Source organism: Rhincodon typus, chromosome 22 (assembly GCF_021869965.1).
Source record: "Rhincodon typus isolate 14 chromosome 22, sRhiTyp1.1, whole genome shotgun sequence".
Taxonomy (NCBI): domain Eukaryota; kingdom Metazoa; phylum Chordata; class Chondrichthyes; order Orectolobiformes; family Rhincodontidae; genus Rhincodon; species Rhincodon typus.
Genome location: NC_063353.1, coordinates 48,827,846 through 48,845,413, shown reverse-complemented (window position 1 = coordinate 48,845,413; position 17,568 = coordinate 48,827,846). Strand labels below are relative to the sequence as shown.

General features: G+C 39.0%; 1 protein-coding gene across 1 annotated transcript in view; it reads right to left on the bottom strand.

The window, feature by feature from the left end:
* Positions 1-17,568, bottom strand: part of sema3d (sema domain, immunoglobulin domain (Ig), short basic domain, secreted, (semaphorin) 3D) — a 264,519-nt gene that overhangs the window by 191,698 nt on the left and 55,253 nt on the right. Inside the window, exon 3 of the mRNA XM_048610186.1 lies at positions 8,088-8,248. Coding sequence (XP_048466143.1) covers positions 8,088-8,248 — 161 coding nt within the window. The remainder of the gene's footprint in view (positions 1-8,087; positions 8,249-17,568) is intronic.

Here is a 17,568-nt window from a genome sequence, read left to right as displayed (position 1 = left end):
TAAGTAATAAAATTACATCCATCCAACAAGCATGCTGGCTTGAAAACCCAGGCTAATGTTTTATGTTTGTTCATTACATCTCCTAAAAAGAACTATTAATTTCTCCTGCTTCTCAAATGCAGCTCAGCAAAGTCCCAGAACCAAACTCCTACATTAGGAAGTATTCACTATGTTTTAATAAAACCAAGAGTTGTGGATGCTGGAGATCTGAAACACAAAGAGAAATTGCTAAAGAAACTCAACAGGTCTAGCAGCATCTGTGGAGTGAAACCAGAGTTAACATTTTGAGTCCAGTGGGTCTTCTTCAAAACTCTTCTTCACTGAACCCAAAATGTTGATTCTGCTTCCTCTCCAGGCCTGCTGAGTTTCTCTAGCAATTTCTGTTTTTGAGCCACTAAGTTATGTGTGTATCATAATGACAAGCGGTAACTTGTCAGCCGCAAAGCAATTTCACTTGTGTGGTTTTTTTTGCAATTGTAGATTCTGTAGATACATACAGTGGAGTCATTATCAGATATCTGTTCTGAATTTTTAATGCGCTGCCTGCATCTACTTGTTGCCAATTTTTGGAAACAGAATTTCTCTCTATTGCCCTCCACCTGTCAGCAAGGTTAGTTGCATTGCAGAGTACAGTAACATGGTGGTTATATTACTCGGCAAGTGATAACATTTAAGAGCACAGCTCATGGCTCACAACAAAGATATATCCCAGTCGGAAAGAAAGATTCTTGGAAAGGGAGAAGCCAACCATGGTTAATCTGGGAAGTTAAGAGTAGCATCAATTGAAAGAAAAAAATGCAGCAATGATTAGTGATAAACCAGAGGATTAGGGAAGTTTTTAAAAATAACATAAGATGGCTGAGAAAATAATAAAGAGAAAGAAGATAAACTTTAAGTGCAAACTTGTAAGAATTACTAAGAAGGACAGAAGGAGCTTCTTTAAATGTATTAAGAAGTGAGATGCCAAAGTGAACATAGTCCCCTTAGAGGACAAGCCTGGGGTAATAATAATATTAAAGGGGGAACCAGGAAATTGTAGAGAGTTAATAAACACTTGGCATTAGTCTTCGTGGCAAAGGATAATAATAGCATCTAAAATTTACCAAGTAATCAAGGGGCAAAAAGGAGGAGAGGATATAAATACAATAACTATCACTAGCAACAAAGTGCTAGGAAAACACATGGAGCTAAAGATCAATAAATCCGCTGGATATTAAAGGAAGTAGCTGCAGAGATAGTGGATACACTGATAGTAATCTTCCAGCAATCCTTACATTCTGGAATGGCCCCAGAAGATTAGAATATTGACAATGTAGCAGTTTTATTTAGAAAGGGAAAGAGGAAAAACACATGTAACTACAGACGAGTTAGCATAACTTCTGTTATTGGGTAATATTAGAGTCCATAATATAATAAAGCAGAGTGAACATGGATTCATGAAGGGGAAATCAGGCCTAGCTGATTTATTAAGATTCTTTGAGGAGGTAACAAGCAGGATAAAGGCGAAGCAGTTGATGGAATACAATTGGATTTTCAGTAATGTTTGATAAGAAACCACACATTAAGCTAATTAACAACAGCCCATGGGGTTGGAGGTAGTATATTAGCATAGATAGAGAATTGGCTGAATTATAAAAGATAGACTGTAGAGCCAAGGGGACATTTTCAAGATGGTAACTTGTAACTAGTGGAGATCCATAGGGGGATCAATGCCGGGACCACAATTATTTACTCTTTCAAACCATGACTTGGATGAGGTAAGCAAAAGTGTAATAGCGAAGTATGTAAATTAGCTGAGAAGGCAAACGGTGAGGATAACACAAAGAAGGATTCAGAGGGATTTCATTAGGTTAAGCGAGTGGGCAAAAAATCTGGCAGATGAATGTAGAAAATATGAGATTCTGCACTTGGCAGGAAGACAAGAGAAGCTGAATATTATTTAGATGGAGAAAGACTACAGACAGCTACAGCACAGAGGGTTTTGAGAGTCCTCATCCATAAATATCACGAAGCTAGCATCCGAGTTCAGTGTGTAATATATGAAGGCAAATGGAATGTTGGCCTTTATTTCAAAGGAATTGAATATAAAAACTGGGAGGCCTTGCTAAAACTGTAAAAGGCACTAGTCAGACTACAGCTGGGATACTGTGAACAGCTTAGAGCCCCTTCTCAAAGGAAAGATAAACTGGCATTGGATACAATCTAGTTCACATCATTGATAGCAGGTACAGGGGACTGTCTTATAAGGAGACGTTGAGTAGATTGGGCTGGCCTTTGTTGGAGTTTAGAAGAATGAGAGGCAACTTTATTGAAACATAGAAGATTCTTAGACTGTAGATGTGTAAAGGTTGCTTCTCCTTAACGGAGAGTCTAGGGCCACAGGGCATCATCTCAGAATAACAGGAGCCAATTTATGACAAAGTTGAGGAGGAATTACTTCTCAAATCTAATATGTAGCTACCGTGATTAAACACAAACAAATAGCTAAGCACCAAAATTATTTAAAAATTATAACAAAAAATAAATATGTTCACAACAATTTTTGAAAACTCATTCAAACTTTTGTAAATGTAATATTTTTAAAGCTTGATATTAATACAGTTTGAATGGGAGTGAGTGAAACTGGGTCTGAACTCTATTCGCCTTGATTAAAATTCCTCACATGCTAAATTATAACCATAGTAGAAAGATCATTGATACTGTGGCTGAATTTGATTTTCCCAGAACATTCAATCCTCTATTAGGATATTTGTAATAAAACTATAAAGGACTAGACAGTGTCAAATTCCTGCCCATTGCACATTATAGTTACAGGATAAATTCTTGCAGAAAACCATATGTTTCCATCAGACCGATAGCAGACATAGGATACCGAAACTAACTTCAAACTGTAAATGATACAAACTACCTCAATAGTGTGGCCAGAGAAAACGTAATTTTTATTTTGAAAGTTTTCTTGTGTGGACTATTCATTGATGGCTCCCATTTCAACCAGTTACATACTCTTTTCATACCTGCAAATTTCCTCATCATGTCATTATGTTCAGCCGGTTTTGAAGTATTGTAATGTTACTTACTGATGATAGTCTTCTGATTTGTAAAGAAGACTTCCTCATTGGATTTGATTGTCAAATAAACATGGTTTAAAAGTAAGTTATCATGATAGTGCAAACAGAAATGCATTGAATCCTCATTTTAAAAATCCACTTCTAGAAATGTTTAAAACAAATGTTATCCCACAAAGAGCAAGTTGAAAAATTCATTAAACTAACCACATCAGTTCTTTTTCATTCATCAGTACTAGGGTTCAGTCACTTTGAATATCAACTGAGAAACCAACCATTTCCAAGTTAATTAGAGCCACAAGAATTTTAAATTAATCTCTGAACATCAGCTTTCAGTTTCCCTGATAAATTGAATTCATGTTATGAACAGGACATGGAGCTCCCATAAAAGTCAGGTCTGAACAATTAGAATTCCACTAATAAATAAATATAAACAGGGAAAAGGTTCTGCTGCTATCCTGGAGAATGAATATTTGTTTGAAGTTTGTTACAGTCATTTTATCCTCTAAATATTCTCGACCTTCTCAAATTGTACAGCATACAATTATGCTAGTCAGGAGCTGGAGGAGACTGCTGAGACATCCCGCAACGGTTATGGTTCACAAAATGGTAAAAGGTTATTGTCACCAGAGGCTTGTTTTCAAAATAGCAGCTGCTAAGGACTTAAATGTATCTTTTAAGTATAATCACATCAACAATCTATAAAATGTAACCATCTAGGAAAATTACCAAATCTCAGCATTGTTCTGGTGCAGAGGCAGACTGTTTGTCTGGCTTCTGAATGACCATTATGACTTCAAGCCATTTTCCTGCCTTTTCCCAATTACACATTGTTTCTATTTAAATAATCATCTAATATCCTCTTGAATGCCTCAATCGAACCTGTCTCCACCACATTTCCAGGCAGTGTGTTCCACACCCTGACTACTCGCTGAGGGAAATGGCTTTTCTCACCTCACATTTCCTTGTTTTGGAAATTATCTTATATCAGTGTCTTCTAGTTCGCAATTCTTTTGAGAAGGAATAGTTTCTCCTGATCTACACCAAATGCTTATATCTCTTCCAAGGTTAAATTATTCCAACGTGTAAACCTCAGAACTAGTTTGCTGTCAAATTAAAAAGATTTTTCCACGTATATTTACCATTGTAATTCTTCCTCCAATCAGGAGATATTATGTCCTTGGTCTTAGTGGTTCCATGGGAAAGGAAGCATTGTGGGATCAGCTGCTGGGAACCTAGGTGGGCTAAATGGATTAAATATGTGTGGTGGACTATTTGCGTAAGTGTGATCATAATTTAGTAGGTTGAGATTAGAGTCATAGAGTAGAACAGCATGGAAACAGACCCTTTGGTCCAACTTGTCCAGGTCAACCAAGTGTCCTAAATTAATCTAGTCCCATTTGCCAGTATTTGGCCCATATCTCTCTAAACCCTTCCTATTCATGTACCCATCCAGATGCCTTTTAAATGCTGTAATTGTACCAGTCTCCACCACTTCCTCTGGCAGTTCATTCCATACACACACCACCCTCTTTGTCAAAGAGGTGCCACTTTGATCTGTGTTAAATTTTTCCCCTCTCACCTGAAAACTATGTCCTCTAGTTTTGGACTCCGCTACCCTGGGAAAAAGACCTTGGCTATTCACTCTATCCATGCCCCTCAAGATTTTATAAACCTCTAAAAAGTCAACCCTCAGTCTCCAATGCTGCATAGAAAACAGCCCCAGCGTATTCAACCTCTCCCTATCGCTCAAACCCTCCAATCCCAGCAACATCCTTGTAAATCTTTTCTACACCTTTTCAAGTTTAACAACATCTTTCCTATAGCAGGGAGACCAGAATTGAATGCAGTATTCTAAAAGTAGCCTCACCAATGAGCTATTCAGTTGCAACATCACATCCCAACTCCAATAGTGAATGCACTGACCAATAAAGGAAAGTGTACTAAACGCCTTCTTCACCATCCTGTCTCCCTGTGACTCATAACATAAGAACATAAGAACTAGGAGCAGGAGTAGGCCGTCTGGCCCTTCGAGCCTGCTCCGCCATTCAATAAGATCATGGCTGATCCTTTCGTGGACTCAGATCCACTTACCCATGTTCTCACCGTATCCCTTAATTCCTTTATTGTTCAAAAAAAATCTACTTTTTTTTAAAAACATTTACTGAAGTAGCGTCAACTACTTCACTGGACAAGGAATTCCATAGATTAACAACCCTCTGGGTGAAGAAATTCCTTCTCAGTTCAGTCCTAAATCTACTCCCTCTAATCTTGAGGCTATGCCCTCTTGTCCTAGCTTCACCTGCCAGTGGAAACATCCTCTCTACTTCTATCTTATCTATTCCCTTCATAATTTTATATGTTTCTATAAGATCCCCCCTCAATCTTCTGAATTCCAATGAATATAATCCCAATCTACTCAGTCTCTCCTCATAAACCAACCCCCTCAACTCCGGAATCAACCTAGTGAACCTCCTTTGCACCCCCTCCAGTGCCAGTACATCCTTTCTCAAGTAAGGAGACCAAAACTCACACAGTACTCCAGGTGTGGCCTCACCAGCACCTTGTACAGCTGCAACATAACCTCTCTGCTTTTTATTTCAATCCCTTTAGCAATGAAAGACAAAATTCCATTTGCCTTCCTAATTACTTGTTGTACCTGCTGACCTACCTTCTGTGATTCATGCACAAGGACACCCAGGTCCCTCTCCATAGCAGCATGCTGCAACTTTTTACCATTCAAGTAATAATCCTTTTTACTATTACTCCTACCAAAATGTATGACTTCACATTTATTTACATTGTATTCCATCTGCCAGACCTTTGCCCACTCACTCAATGTATCTCTGTTCCTCTGCAAAGTTTCACAGTCCTCTGCATACTTGCAAAGTTTCACAGTCCTCTGCACACCTTCAAGGAACTACGAACCTGCACTCCAAGGTCTCTTTGCTCGGCAACACTCCTCAGGACCTTACCATTAACTGTATAAGTCCTGCCCTGATTTGTCTTTCCAAAATGCAACACCTCACACTTATCTAAATTAATCTACATCTGCCACTTGTCGGCCCATTGGCCCATCTGATCAAGATCTCTTTGTAATCATAGATAACCTTCTTCACTGTCTACTATACCACCAACTTTGGTGTCATCTACAAGCTTACTAACCATTCCTCCTGTATTCATATCCAAATCATTTATGTAAATAACAAAAATCAGTGGATCCAGCACCAATCCTTGCGGCACCCCACTGGTCACAGGCGCAAGCAAGGGATAATCTCATATAGAACTTCTGAACTGGAAGAGGATTAATTACAATGGGATGAGAAGCCAGGATAAAATGGTACCAAAGACAGAGAGCAAAAACTACAATGGAAAAATGGGTGATCTTTAGGAAAGAGATACTTCAGTTATAGCTTGGTACATACCATCAAGGGTGAAAGGTGATGGGCACTTGGGATGACGAGGGAGACAGAGTTTATGAAGAAACATAAAATCTGTTTGATGCACATCAGGTGAATTTTTCAAGTGAAAACTAGGTCAGATACAATTGGGAAGAACGATGAAGGTAGCAGGACATAGGGAGAGTAGTTATTAACTCCTATAGGGTCATGACCTTCATGGTAAAGGCCTAGATTACAAAAGCAGGGAGGTTATACTGAATCAAGGCACATCCTGATTGGTATATTGCATCCAGTTCCAGTCACCACACTTTCAGAAAGATATGAAGGCCCATGAGAAGATGCAAAGGAGATTTATCAGGATGGTTCTAGAGTTGGGAAGCCAGTTAGTAACAAGCTTAGGTTGAAAAGGCTAGGGCTGCTATCCTTACAGGGGATGTGAACAAGGGAACATCATAGAGAGATGTTAAGTAAGAGATAAGCTAGGCAAGAGAAAACTCTTCCAAGTAGCTGATTTTACAAGGACCAGCAAACACAGATTTCAAATTTTGAGCAAAGGATGCAGGGGAGATGTGTGAGGACATTTTTAACAGTCACTGATGATAACTTGGATTGATTTGCCCTTGAGGCTGGTGGAGGTTGAAAGAATCAATGATTCCCAGAGGTAACTGAATGAGCAATGTGGGAAATTATATTGCAGGGTGATGTGGATTGGTCAGGGGAGTGGAACTCAACACCGTGTGGAGCTGAAGGAACACAACATGTCATGCAGCATCAGAGAAGCAGGAAAGTCGACTTTTCGGATCAGGACCTTTCATCAGAACTGAGTGGAACTGTCTAGATTGTTCCAAGGGATTGAGAAAGATGGGGCAAATGGTCTCCTTCCGAAGTGTAAATTATTCCATGTCTCTACACAAACCACTTCACTGCGGAAGAAATATTAGCACTGTTCATGACAGTTTATGTTCAAATGAGCTTTACAGTGAACTGTATAAAGTGGTCACTGTTGAAATGTGATATTTGAAACAGCTGACTGACACACAGCAAGCTCCCACAAACAGCAGTGTTATCACTATCATAGAAATGTAGAAACATAGAAAATAGGTGCTGGAGTAGGCCATTCGGCCCTGATCCTGCACCACTACTTAATATGACCATGGCTGATCATGCAATCTCAGTAATCCATTTCCACTTTCTCCCCATTCCCCTTGATTCCTTTATCCGCAAGAGCCACATGCAGCTCCCTCTTGAATAAATCTAATGAACTGGACCCAGGAGCTCAGATCTTCATTCCAAAAGTAAACTACATTAGAAAGTTGCATTGATGCAAAATGCTGTTCTCATATCAGCAGTGACTGACTCAAGCATGACAATGAACCGAGTGTGCCAACAAGAACCAAATATGCCAGTAAGGACCAAGTGTGCCAAAGAAGGACCAAGTGTGCCAAAGAAGGACCTCCAATGCACCAATACTCATGACATTCCGGTACCTATTAGACGTGAGCGCTATGGTAAATGGGAATGATCTCGATTTTAGCCCAAGGAAATTGACATTTTTTTTGGAATGATAAAGAGATAAAATGAATTTAACTTTGAACAAATAAACTGAATGATGTTCTCTGACCTTTCTGATGTTTTTGTTCAGATCATCTAAGTTGAGTAGGAATATGTGATCCTTGGCTCCTACTAGCAGTCTCCCCCGCTCCTCATCAAGCAGCAGGGTCTGAAAATCGAAGCCCTCCGCTGAGCCGAGGAATGGAATGCAGCTGTTTGAGACCAACAAATCTGTGACAAAGGAACAAGAACCTTTATATTACTTAGAATATTTTTACATCCCTCTTTTGCTTCATTGAATGTACAGTAGCACAACATGCTTACAGCTCGTAAATCTGCCTACGTTCCATTTTCAGAAGCTCCTTATTTGCAAATCTTGACAGATATTATTTTTTGTCAAGAATGAGAGCTGTTACAATCAGAAATTATTACATATTGTCCAGTTTAGAAAGCCTCAATCCTATTGTTGGTGTCTAATTGGAAAGAAACATTCGCCTATTAGGCGCTGAGTGTTTGTAGGACCAGCATTTATTACCCAGAGGGCAGTGAAGAGTCAATCACATTTTTGTGTGGATCTGGAGTCACATGTAGGCCAGAGCAGGTAAGGACAGCAGTTTCCTTCCCTAAAGGATATTAGTGAACCAGATATTTTGTTTCTCCCTCCTGACAATCATTTCACTGTCATCATGAGAGTCTTCCAGGTATTTATTGCGCAAATCCCACCATCAGCAGGTTTTAGACTCTGGTCCTCAGAGCATTACCTCAGTCTCCAGATTATGAGGTCAGTGACAATTCCTCTAGGCCATCAACACCCCTTGAGAGGAGTCATATCCTTACTCAATGTGGAATCAAATCTTTGTGCAATGATGATACATGATATTTTCGATGATATCAGTATTTTAGTCACTGACCGTGACACTAAGAGGAGTAACTCGTGTTGAATTCGTGATTATTTTGACCCTGCCATGCTATTTCACGTGGTCTTGTGAGGAGCTGGTCGTGAGGCTGCCTGATTCAGAAAAGCCACCTGTAATCGTGAAGGCTGAAGTTTCAAGATAGTGGAATTTTACTGTGGCATTCTGTGTAAGACACCCAGAGCCATTTCCCTGGTGCATGGAATTGACTCACCATTTTAGCTTGTGTCACATACAAAAAAAGCTTCGGTATATCACTCTCAAATCCAGAAAGTACTTCGCCTTTTCAGAGAATCTCAGATCAAACATTATCTGAAATGAACACTTGTTCAATTGTTGACCTCTTTTAGAATCAGTCAATCAATGCTGAATGATGTCAGGCCGGGTTATTAGTCAGTCAAAAATCTAACTTCTGACACACAGTCGCGTCTTTTTGATGAAAGTACAATAGAGGCTGTTACTTTCTCTCAATCAGTGGATAGAGTGCATTGGACACTATGTCTGCCCCATTTATTCTCAGTTAATCAGAGCTGAATACATTGCAGCATTTTACCTACTCTGTTTTCCTTTAATGTAAATTGTTCTCTTTCCCCTTTTAAAGACCATTTAAAATTTTCAGTGTGTTTCTTTATTATGTGCCACCATTGCAGGAGGCCCTACTGCTGTTTTTATTTCAATGCTGATTGACAGGTCCAAGTGGTCAGAGTCCCAGGCATTAGAATTACAGCCAATTGAAAGAAAGGCAGTGATTTCCTCAATCTAAGGTTTAACGGGACTATTGTCCTGTATCTGACATGGGGATATCAGGTGTTCAATATCAGTTCAGATAAGGTTAACTTGTAGAGCAGTGACTACAATACCTGTTTCCTTTCCAAATGATTGTGGATATAAGATTTCCTGTGTCTTGTTTAGACCCATCAATCAGTATTGCTAACCATTAAATGAAAGAACTTCAGCTAAAATTCATTTTAAACTATGTCGAGCTTCAAATTAAGAGTTGTTCTATATGTAACATGTACCAGTGTAATTCTTGTGATGCTGCCCTGCTGTGTTGCTGGATATATTGGCTTATAATGATTGCTTCTTCCAAGTCTCAGCAACAAATGTCTTTCTGCTCCAAGCAGGTATTGAGAACTCCCCCTCCTCCACAACAGCGTTCCTTTCCATTTGTTGTTTCTTTTCATTCTTCCCTTGCCACATTACAGCCTTTGGTGGATTCCCCGCACAACCCCCACTGCAGGGCAGCTCTTGCTTAAAGGTGACTAACCAAAATTTTGAAAATGCCTTTCCTGATGTCAAGATGTTCCTTAGTCTTTTACAGCATTTTTTTGCCTTGTATGGAATATGGGAATCCCTGGCAAGCTAAGCTTTTGTTGCCCGTCCCAACTTGCACTTGAACCAAGTGGCATTCAAGCCATTTCAGAGGGCAGTTAAGAGTCAGTTGCATTGCTCTTGATCTGGAGTCGCACGTAAACCAGACCAGGTGAAGATCACAGATTTTGTCCCCTAATGGACATTAATGAACCAGTTGGACTTCTTTTTTAAATAACAATGGTTCAACTGGCCTTTCATTCCAGAATCTCTTTTTCCTTGACTTCAAATGTCACCGCCTGCTGTGGTGGGATTCAAACCAATGTGCCCAAAACATTAGTCTGGGGTCCTGGATTACTAATCCAGTGATATTACCACTATATCACTGAGTCCCCTCAACAAAACATTTTTGCAGTCACCATTGTATTGTGGGAAACAACCAACTTGTACATATCCAAGTTCTGACAAACAATAACGTGTTAAATACAAGATCTGTTTTATGATGAGAAAAGACAGTATGATGCACTTGCATATACTGGAAGTTGCTCTGAAGCTGTGCATTCACTGATCAGTGTGCTGATCCATTCCCAGCACTGATTTTCTGTTTTAGAAAGTCACTGCCACACATATACCTCCGAGAATCCCACCCAAGAAAAGAAAATGAGAAGGAACATGAACTGAAAGCTACATGTACTAATGCACAGGGTCCTATTCTTTGTAGAAGGAAAGAATATACTCATGAACTGCACCAATTTCAACTCAATGAAATAGGAGATAACCATTCCCTAATTTATTTCTCAGGACAATGACTGGACCAAACTGTGTTAATCTGCCTTGTTTAAAATTTAAACAAAACCTGGGAGTCAATCATCATTTAACAGGTGCATTCACCATAGCCAAGCATCTGTTAAGGAGAGTCCACTTGCCAAACTAATCTGCCCTCTCAAATGGTACAAACGTTTGCTTTACCCTCAAATTTATATTCATGCAATAGTCCTGATGAGTGGATGGTGAAAAGTTTCTACAAAACATATCTTTTTCAGCAAGTTCCGTATGACCAAATGATGGTTTTTATAATGTTGGTTCATGGATAATTATTGACCAGGACAATGAGAAGGAACTGCTTTAATCTCATTTGGAATTGTGCTGTGATTTCTTGCACGTCCAGCTGAGAGGATGGACATTTTGGTGAAACAGTCCCACTGACAAGGTAGCTCTATGCTAGATGGCAGCTTGGAATTTCAGTTTTGTGCTCAAGCCTCTGGAGTGCGGTACGTAGTGATTGAAATGAGGTTAGCTAGGTGTACCTCAGAATATGAGTTCCCTGATTGGGCCTGTTAAACCGGTCCAATCAGGGAGTCTTGGCTGACAGATATAAACAGGAGTATCAGGAGTTCTGCTCACTCAAGGAGCCGGGTCTCAAGTAGCTGGGTAAGTGTCAGATACTATGGATGTATAAATAAAGGGTGATTTGATGACAAGATACCAGCCTCCTTGAAGTTATTTCGGGACTCATTTTCAAATACAAGACCTAATATTTCCAAATGAGAAGCAAAATATATATTTAGCGCACCCATCCCCTCCAAAACCTCTGATAAAAATGTTTTTGGAGATTTTGAATCTCAGTAAAGCATTAATTATGACCTCAGCAATCCTTAACAAATGTCAATAAAGTTTACTGAAATTGAAAGAATAAATGAGGATTATATTTTACTAAGCTACACCAGATGACCTGTCAATTAATGCATTCCAGTAATTTTTTTAACAATAACTGATACCTGCAGCCACATTTTTAGAAGACTTTTTAAGACTTGGGAACTAAAATAACTTCAGACTATGACACAAAAATAAATCTCTGCGCCATTCAAAAGTTTTTCTAGCTCCTCCATTAATTCTTAGTTCCAACACAGCAGGTAGAGTCCATTGGAAAAGTGAAAATGGGGTCTGTGGAAACTCAGCACGAGTCTTAATGATTCCATGGAGTTCTATTGCTATGTGAATTATGCTTCATTCTGGAGAAAATAGGATCTTTGAGAAGAGGAGTGGGACATCACATCCAAGTCACTTTTTAAAGCCCTCCAAAGTATACTATTCTACAATAACCCAGCCCCTTAATCTTCACTGAAAGAAGCTGATTTCCATTTCTTTCAGCTATAAGTACAGTACTGGAAGAGACCAGTCTGTAGCCTTTAGTCCATCCTTGATAGTAATCAATCTGAATCAAATAGTACAGTGTCGTGTGACCTCCTGCCTGAAAGTATCTGTTTTATTATTTCAGACAATAATTGCACTCCTCTTTACTTGCCCAATATATGTTTAGCACCCTGCATTTCTAATATTTCATTACTTTAATTATTGGTCTATTGAGTTCCAAGTGCATCTATGCATCAATCATGTTATCATTGTTGATATTGTAAAAACATCAAGATAACTAGTAGCTTTGTAATTACAGTGAATTTAATATACGAGTGAAGGGTTCGACATGTTGCCTGGGATGTATTTTCAAATGTGTAATTGCCTGGATTTCTCACCTTTAATTCTCACAATTATATACACTGCAAACCTGAAAATGATTATGGAGAGAAACAACAGTAAAAAAAGCTGGTCACTAACTATTTTAATTTCTCGGATACAGACAGTCACAGTGTGTGTACTGTAGGCTCCGCAGTGCTAATGTTGAAGGGCAATTTGACATTAATTAAGAGCAATATCTTCAAGTTCTTCTTTGACCCATGAAAAATACAGACATTTAGATCAGCACATTGCCAAATAGTTATTGAAGAGATGGCATTTCAGATTTTTTTAACATAAAGTTACCCATTAAAATCATTAGGTTCTTTCTAAAGCCTTCAGTCACATCTGTCAAAACTGACTGTAGATTAACAACTGATCAAAGAACTTTGTCAGTAACAAAATTAAGTCAGATCCCAGGATGGTAACAGGCTTCCTATTACATTTATCATCAACATCTGGAGTCGACGCCAGGGCTGAGGGCACCTTGCCCACACTGATAGCATCACTTTCAATCAGTCTTCACTTCCTTCATACACTAATGCTATTGTACAACAAAAAATGTAAAGCACTGAGCAAGAGGGAACAATATTGAACAAAATGAAATTCTTCCCTGAGCAGCCTGCTAACTCCAAGTCCTGGCTGGGCGCCCAGCTGAGAGCTACATTTGTAAATGGTGCCACGAAAATAAGAAAAAACAAACATTCTCACATTCAGTCAGCGTTTCATTTGAAATGAAGCCTGGCTTCACATTTGTATTTATTTATAAGTGTTGCAGCACATTTCAGACTTGACATGCTGACATCTAAAGACCTGACACTTGTACAGCATGAGAAGTCAGTGCCAGGCTAATCTTTACAGCAGAGAGCTCACCTACTCTTAACTCACTGAAGCTATCATCCCCAACAGGTAGGCAGTTAACTGGAAAAGTCAAGAAAATTAGAGTCTTCGATTGTGAAATTCAGTTTGCAATCCCATTCTCAATATTAACACAGACTCTGACCACAAAGCAGTCATTGGAAATATAGGTTGGTCCACTGAAGGATAAAGAGAAAGGGTTTTCCCCACTGTCTGTTGTGTTGAGCAGGATTCATGAGGAATCTCAAGGGCTGGTCTGCCGTAATCTCCATGGAACAACATGGATGGTTGTTGCCGGAGTTCAAAAGGGCACAGCATTTATTAAGCCCAGCAGTCAGACAACGCAGGCTGGATCTAGGTTGGATGAAGAGATGTATAAGCAAAGCTGCTGAATGGCAGCGCTCTTTGGAAAATTTCCAGTGTTACCTCGTTAAGGACTAAATACAAACGGCAAAGAACAGAGGTGAAAGGTCCAGACTGATTGTCCACTTCTTCGCATAATACTTTGCTAACAAGGTCTGCAGCTATTTGCGAAGGGAAATATTGCTTGGAGAAAAGGTGCTGCTCATAGAAAAGAACAAAATAAAAATGAAAGAATGCATTTTGACAATTTCATGTGAAGATTTTGTTTCTTTGTATAGTATTTGACTATCCCTTTGCGCAAAAAAAATCAATTGGAGCAGTTCACACTGCTTACTAATGCAGAACAATTGATAATTTTACATACTAAAGCAGTGAAATTTTAATTGTCCTTTTGAATTTCCAACACAATTCTGAGAGCATGGAACTGGCTCACATGAAGGTGACAGCACTAGTAAAGGGTCAGCTTCAAATTGCTCCAAAGCTCCATGAACTGACTTCATCCAATATAAATGATGCATGAATAAAGAGGCAGCTCTTTCATAGCAACTTTGAACACTTAATTGTGCAGTCACTTGCCCAAATGCAGCAGAAATACATGCTAATTTTTCCACAAACCCTGAGAGTAATATTATTTAAAAGTTACAGTTACCTGATCAGATGCCTACAAACCCAGTTTGTTGTTTAGTTTTTTTTGCCTCGTGCTACCTTGGTGAACTGTACCAATTACACCAAACAACAGGACAACAGATAAACTAAATTGTGTAGTGGTTTGGGGACATCTGGCTTATTGATCTTTACAATTTTGAGTATTGGAGATGAAAGGGAAACTTGAACAAGATACAGTCACATTACACAAAAGGGACAGGAAATAATAGTATCCTCTGGGCTGTGTGCTGCTGTGCTTTACAAAGAATGAATGTTGTAAATCAAGACAATTCAGAGTGGAACACGGTGCATAGAGGAAAAAAACGTACATCTAATGCCCTTTCTGTAATTTCCAATTTTAAATGTTTTGCCCTCAGACTGTATACCTGAGTTAGAATGTATTTTGTGAGCTTTAAGTTTACTACAATTATACTGAGTTGAATTGTGTTGTAAATTTAGTAACATTCAAATTTTGGAGAAAAGAAAAAGGTTTGAATGTTTGAGAAATTCAAGTAAGTAATGGGTAGTGGCTTAAAGCCAGTGAGAATGGAGAACACATGTTAAGGCAGACTGAGGGCTGAGGAGGATCAAGGGAAAATGATTAGTGATCACATTAGCATGAAGTAAAGGATCTTTGCTAAGTGCTAGACCACCATAATATTTTACATATTCACAAGTAATTATTTACCACAGTAACAGTTTTGACAGATCAAAACATGAAATTATAAAACTGCACCATATTATTAAATAAAATGATATCTATATAAGTATAGATTAGAAAATAGGGTGTGGATTCATTGAGGTCTGTACACGATGTCTGGTTACTATGACAGAAAGGTAGGAAACAACAATAGAATAGTAGTACCACACTTATAAAAAGCAGCAGATGAGGCTGGGTAGTAATTTCAAAATTGTGCTTGAGAGATATTTGCTAGACAATGGTAGAAAGGATGTGGAACAAAATGGTAAATAGAATTAGGATACACACCAACCATGATCGCACTGAATGGCAGACAAGGTGAAGGGGCTGAATGGCCTACTCATGTTCTTATGTCTCTAACAACACCAGATAGTCTGAGAGTTGTGAAAAGTAAGGGTGAGTTAGTTATCAATATTGATTTTACAGCATACATTTCAAAGCACTTAACCATTAGTGCTACAAATTTATAGAAGAAAAGAAATGTTTACAGTACAGAAGCCCCATCATGTGTGAGCAAGCGAAGACAGAGCTGAATCCCAAAAACAGCTGTGTTGGGATTCAAGCCTATATCCCAGAGCATTAGCCTGGGCCTCTGGGTTAATAATCCAGTGATATAACCACTATCCCACTACATTTGAATTCAATTAATAACTTACAATCCAGTTTAGTGGTGGCCAAAAAACTGCTGTCACTTGTCGTTAAAACCCTTCTGGTTCACTAAAGTTCTTTAGAGAAGGAAATCTGCCATTTTGTCTAAGCTGGCCCACGTGATGCCACACCACAGCAATGTTGACCCCTAAGTGCCTTCAGAGAAGGCCCGCAAAAGTCACTCAGGCAATTAGGGATGGAGTAAAAATGGTGGTCTCATCAGTGGCACCCACAGCCCAGGGAAGAAGAAAGGAAAAGGTGCCTGAAGAAGGATTAGCAGAAATGAATCACAAGGTGCAACCTGTTTGTATTATTCAAATGCCACATCAAAATGCCTCAAAGTGCTTCACACTGTGAACTACCCACATTAAAGTGCACGTTATACAAAGTGACTGATATACAGACAAATGGGATAGTCACTTGCATAAGCAACATCTTCCAAGTAACACGAAGAAGAAATAGTCAATCTGCACTAATATTGGAATGTTACATAACATATGAAGATTTGCATCATTACCTTCAGACATATTGGCCGTAGATGGAAATCTATCTACCCTTCTCTGTTGAAGGTGGTGACTTCTGCAGACATCGACAGTTCTCTGCAAAGTCATGCCCATTGCCTGGACACTGATTGTCAGCACGCTACTGAACCATGAGGGAGGATATTATTACTGAGCCTGATTCTAGCGAAGTACAACACTGAAAGAGAAAGAGGCACATTACAGCCTCCAAGACTCAATATTGAATTCCACACAATCCAAGGCTGATCGCTTGCTGAAAGATCTCTATTTTCCTTACATTCCCCACACTCCTACAGCCTTATGTCTTATTTGTATGTTGTTGACTTTGCTCCAATCAGAGAGGACCCATTTTCTCTTTTCCTCACCTTAATTTATATCCATTTTGCTGACCTATTTTTCTTTCACCACAATAATAACTCCTTTGCCTTTTGCACTGGGTCTCCATGCCTTCTGTTCCCCTCACTCCTCATCTACATCTGTCAGAAATATAGATACCACTATTTGCCAAGCTCTTTCAGTTCTGAAGAAGAGTCATGCTGGACTTGAAACATTAATTCTCTCCACAAATGCTGCCAGACCTGCTGAGTTTCTCCAGCATTGTGTAGGTTTGTTTCAGATTTGTAGCATCTGCAGTATTTTGTTTCAACCTAATCCTGACGCCTACTGTGGATTGATTGAATCTGCTTCATTGGCCAAACCCCAGTCAAAGGTAAACTTGATTCAAAAGAATGAACAGGGAATAATGTGAACATAATCAACATAAGTGTTGAAAGAGTTAACACATCCACCTCACTCAGATGAATTTGTGCAGGAATACCCTGAGAAGAATGAACAGGAAAGTTAAAGTTACAATTACAGTTCTTCAATTCCATGAAGCATGACTAGTCTGCGTTGAAGGACTAATCTACGAAAGTCACTTGGGTCCAAGGGGACATTTGATTTCCTGTTTAAGTTGTAATTAAACTAACTACTGCTAAGCATATCATTATAGGCAGGCATCAGTTTGCAGTCACAAACCAACTAGTTTATTTACTTGTTGCAAATTTATAAATACAAACACTTCCAAGATCAGCACAAGTC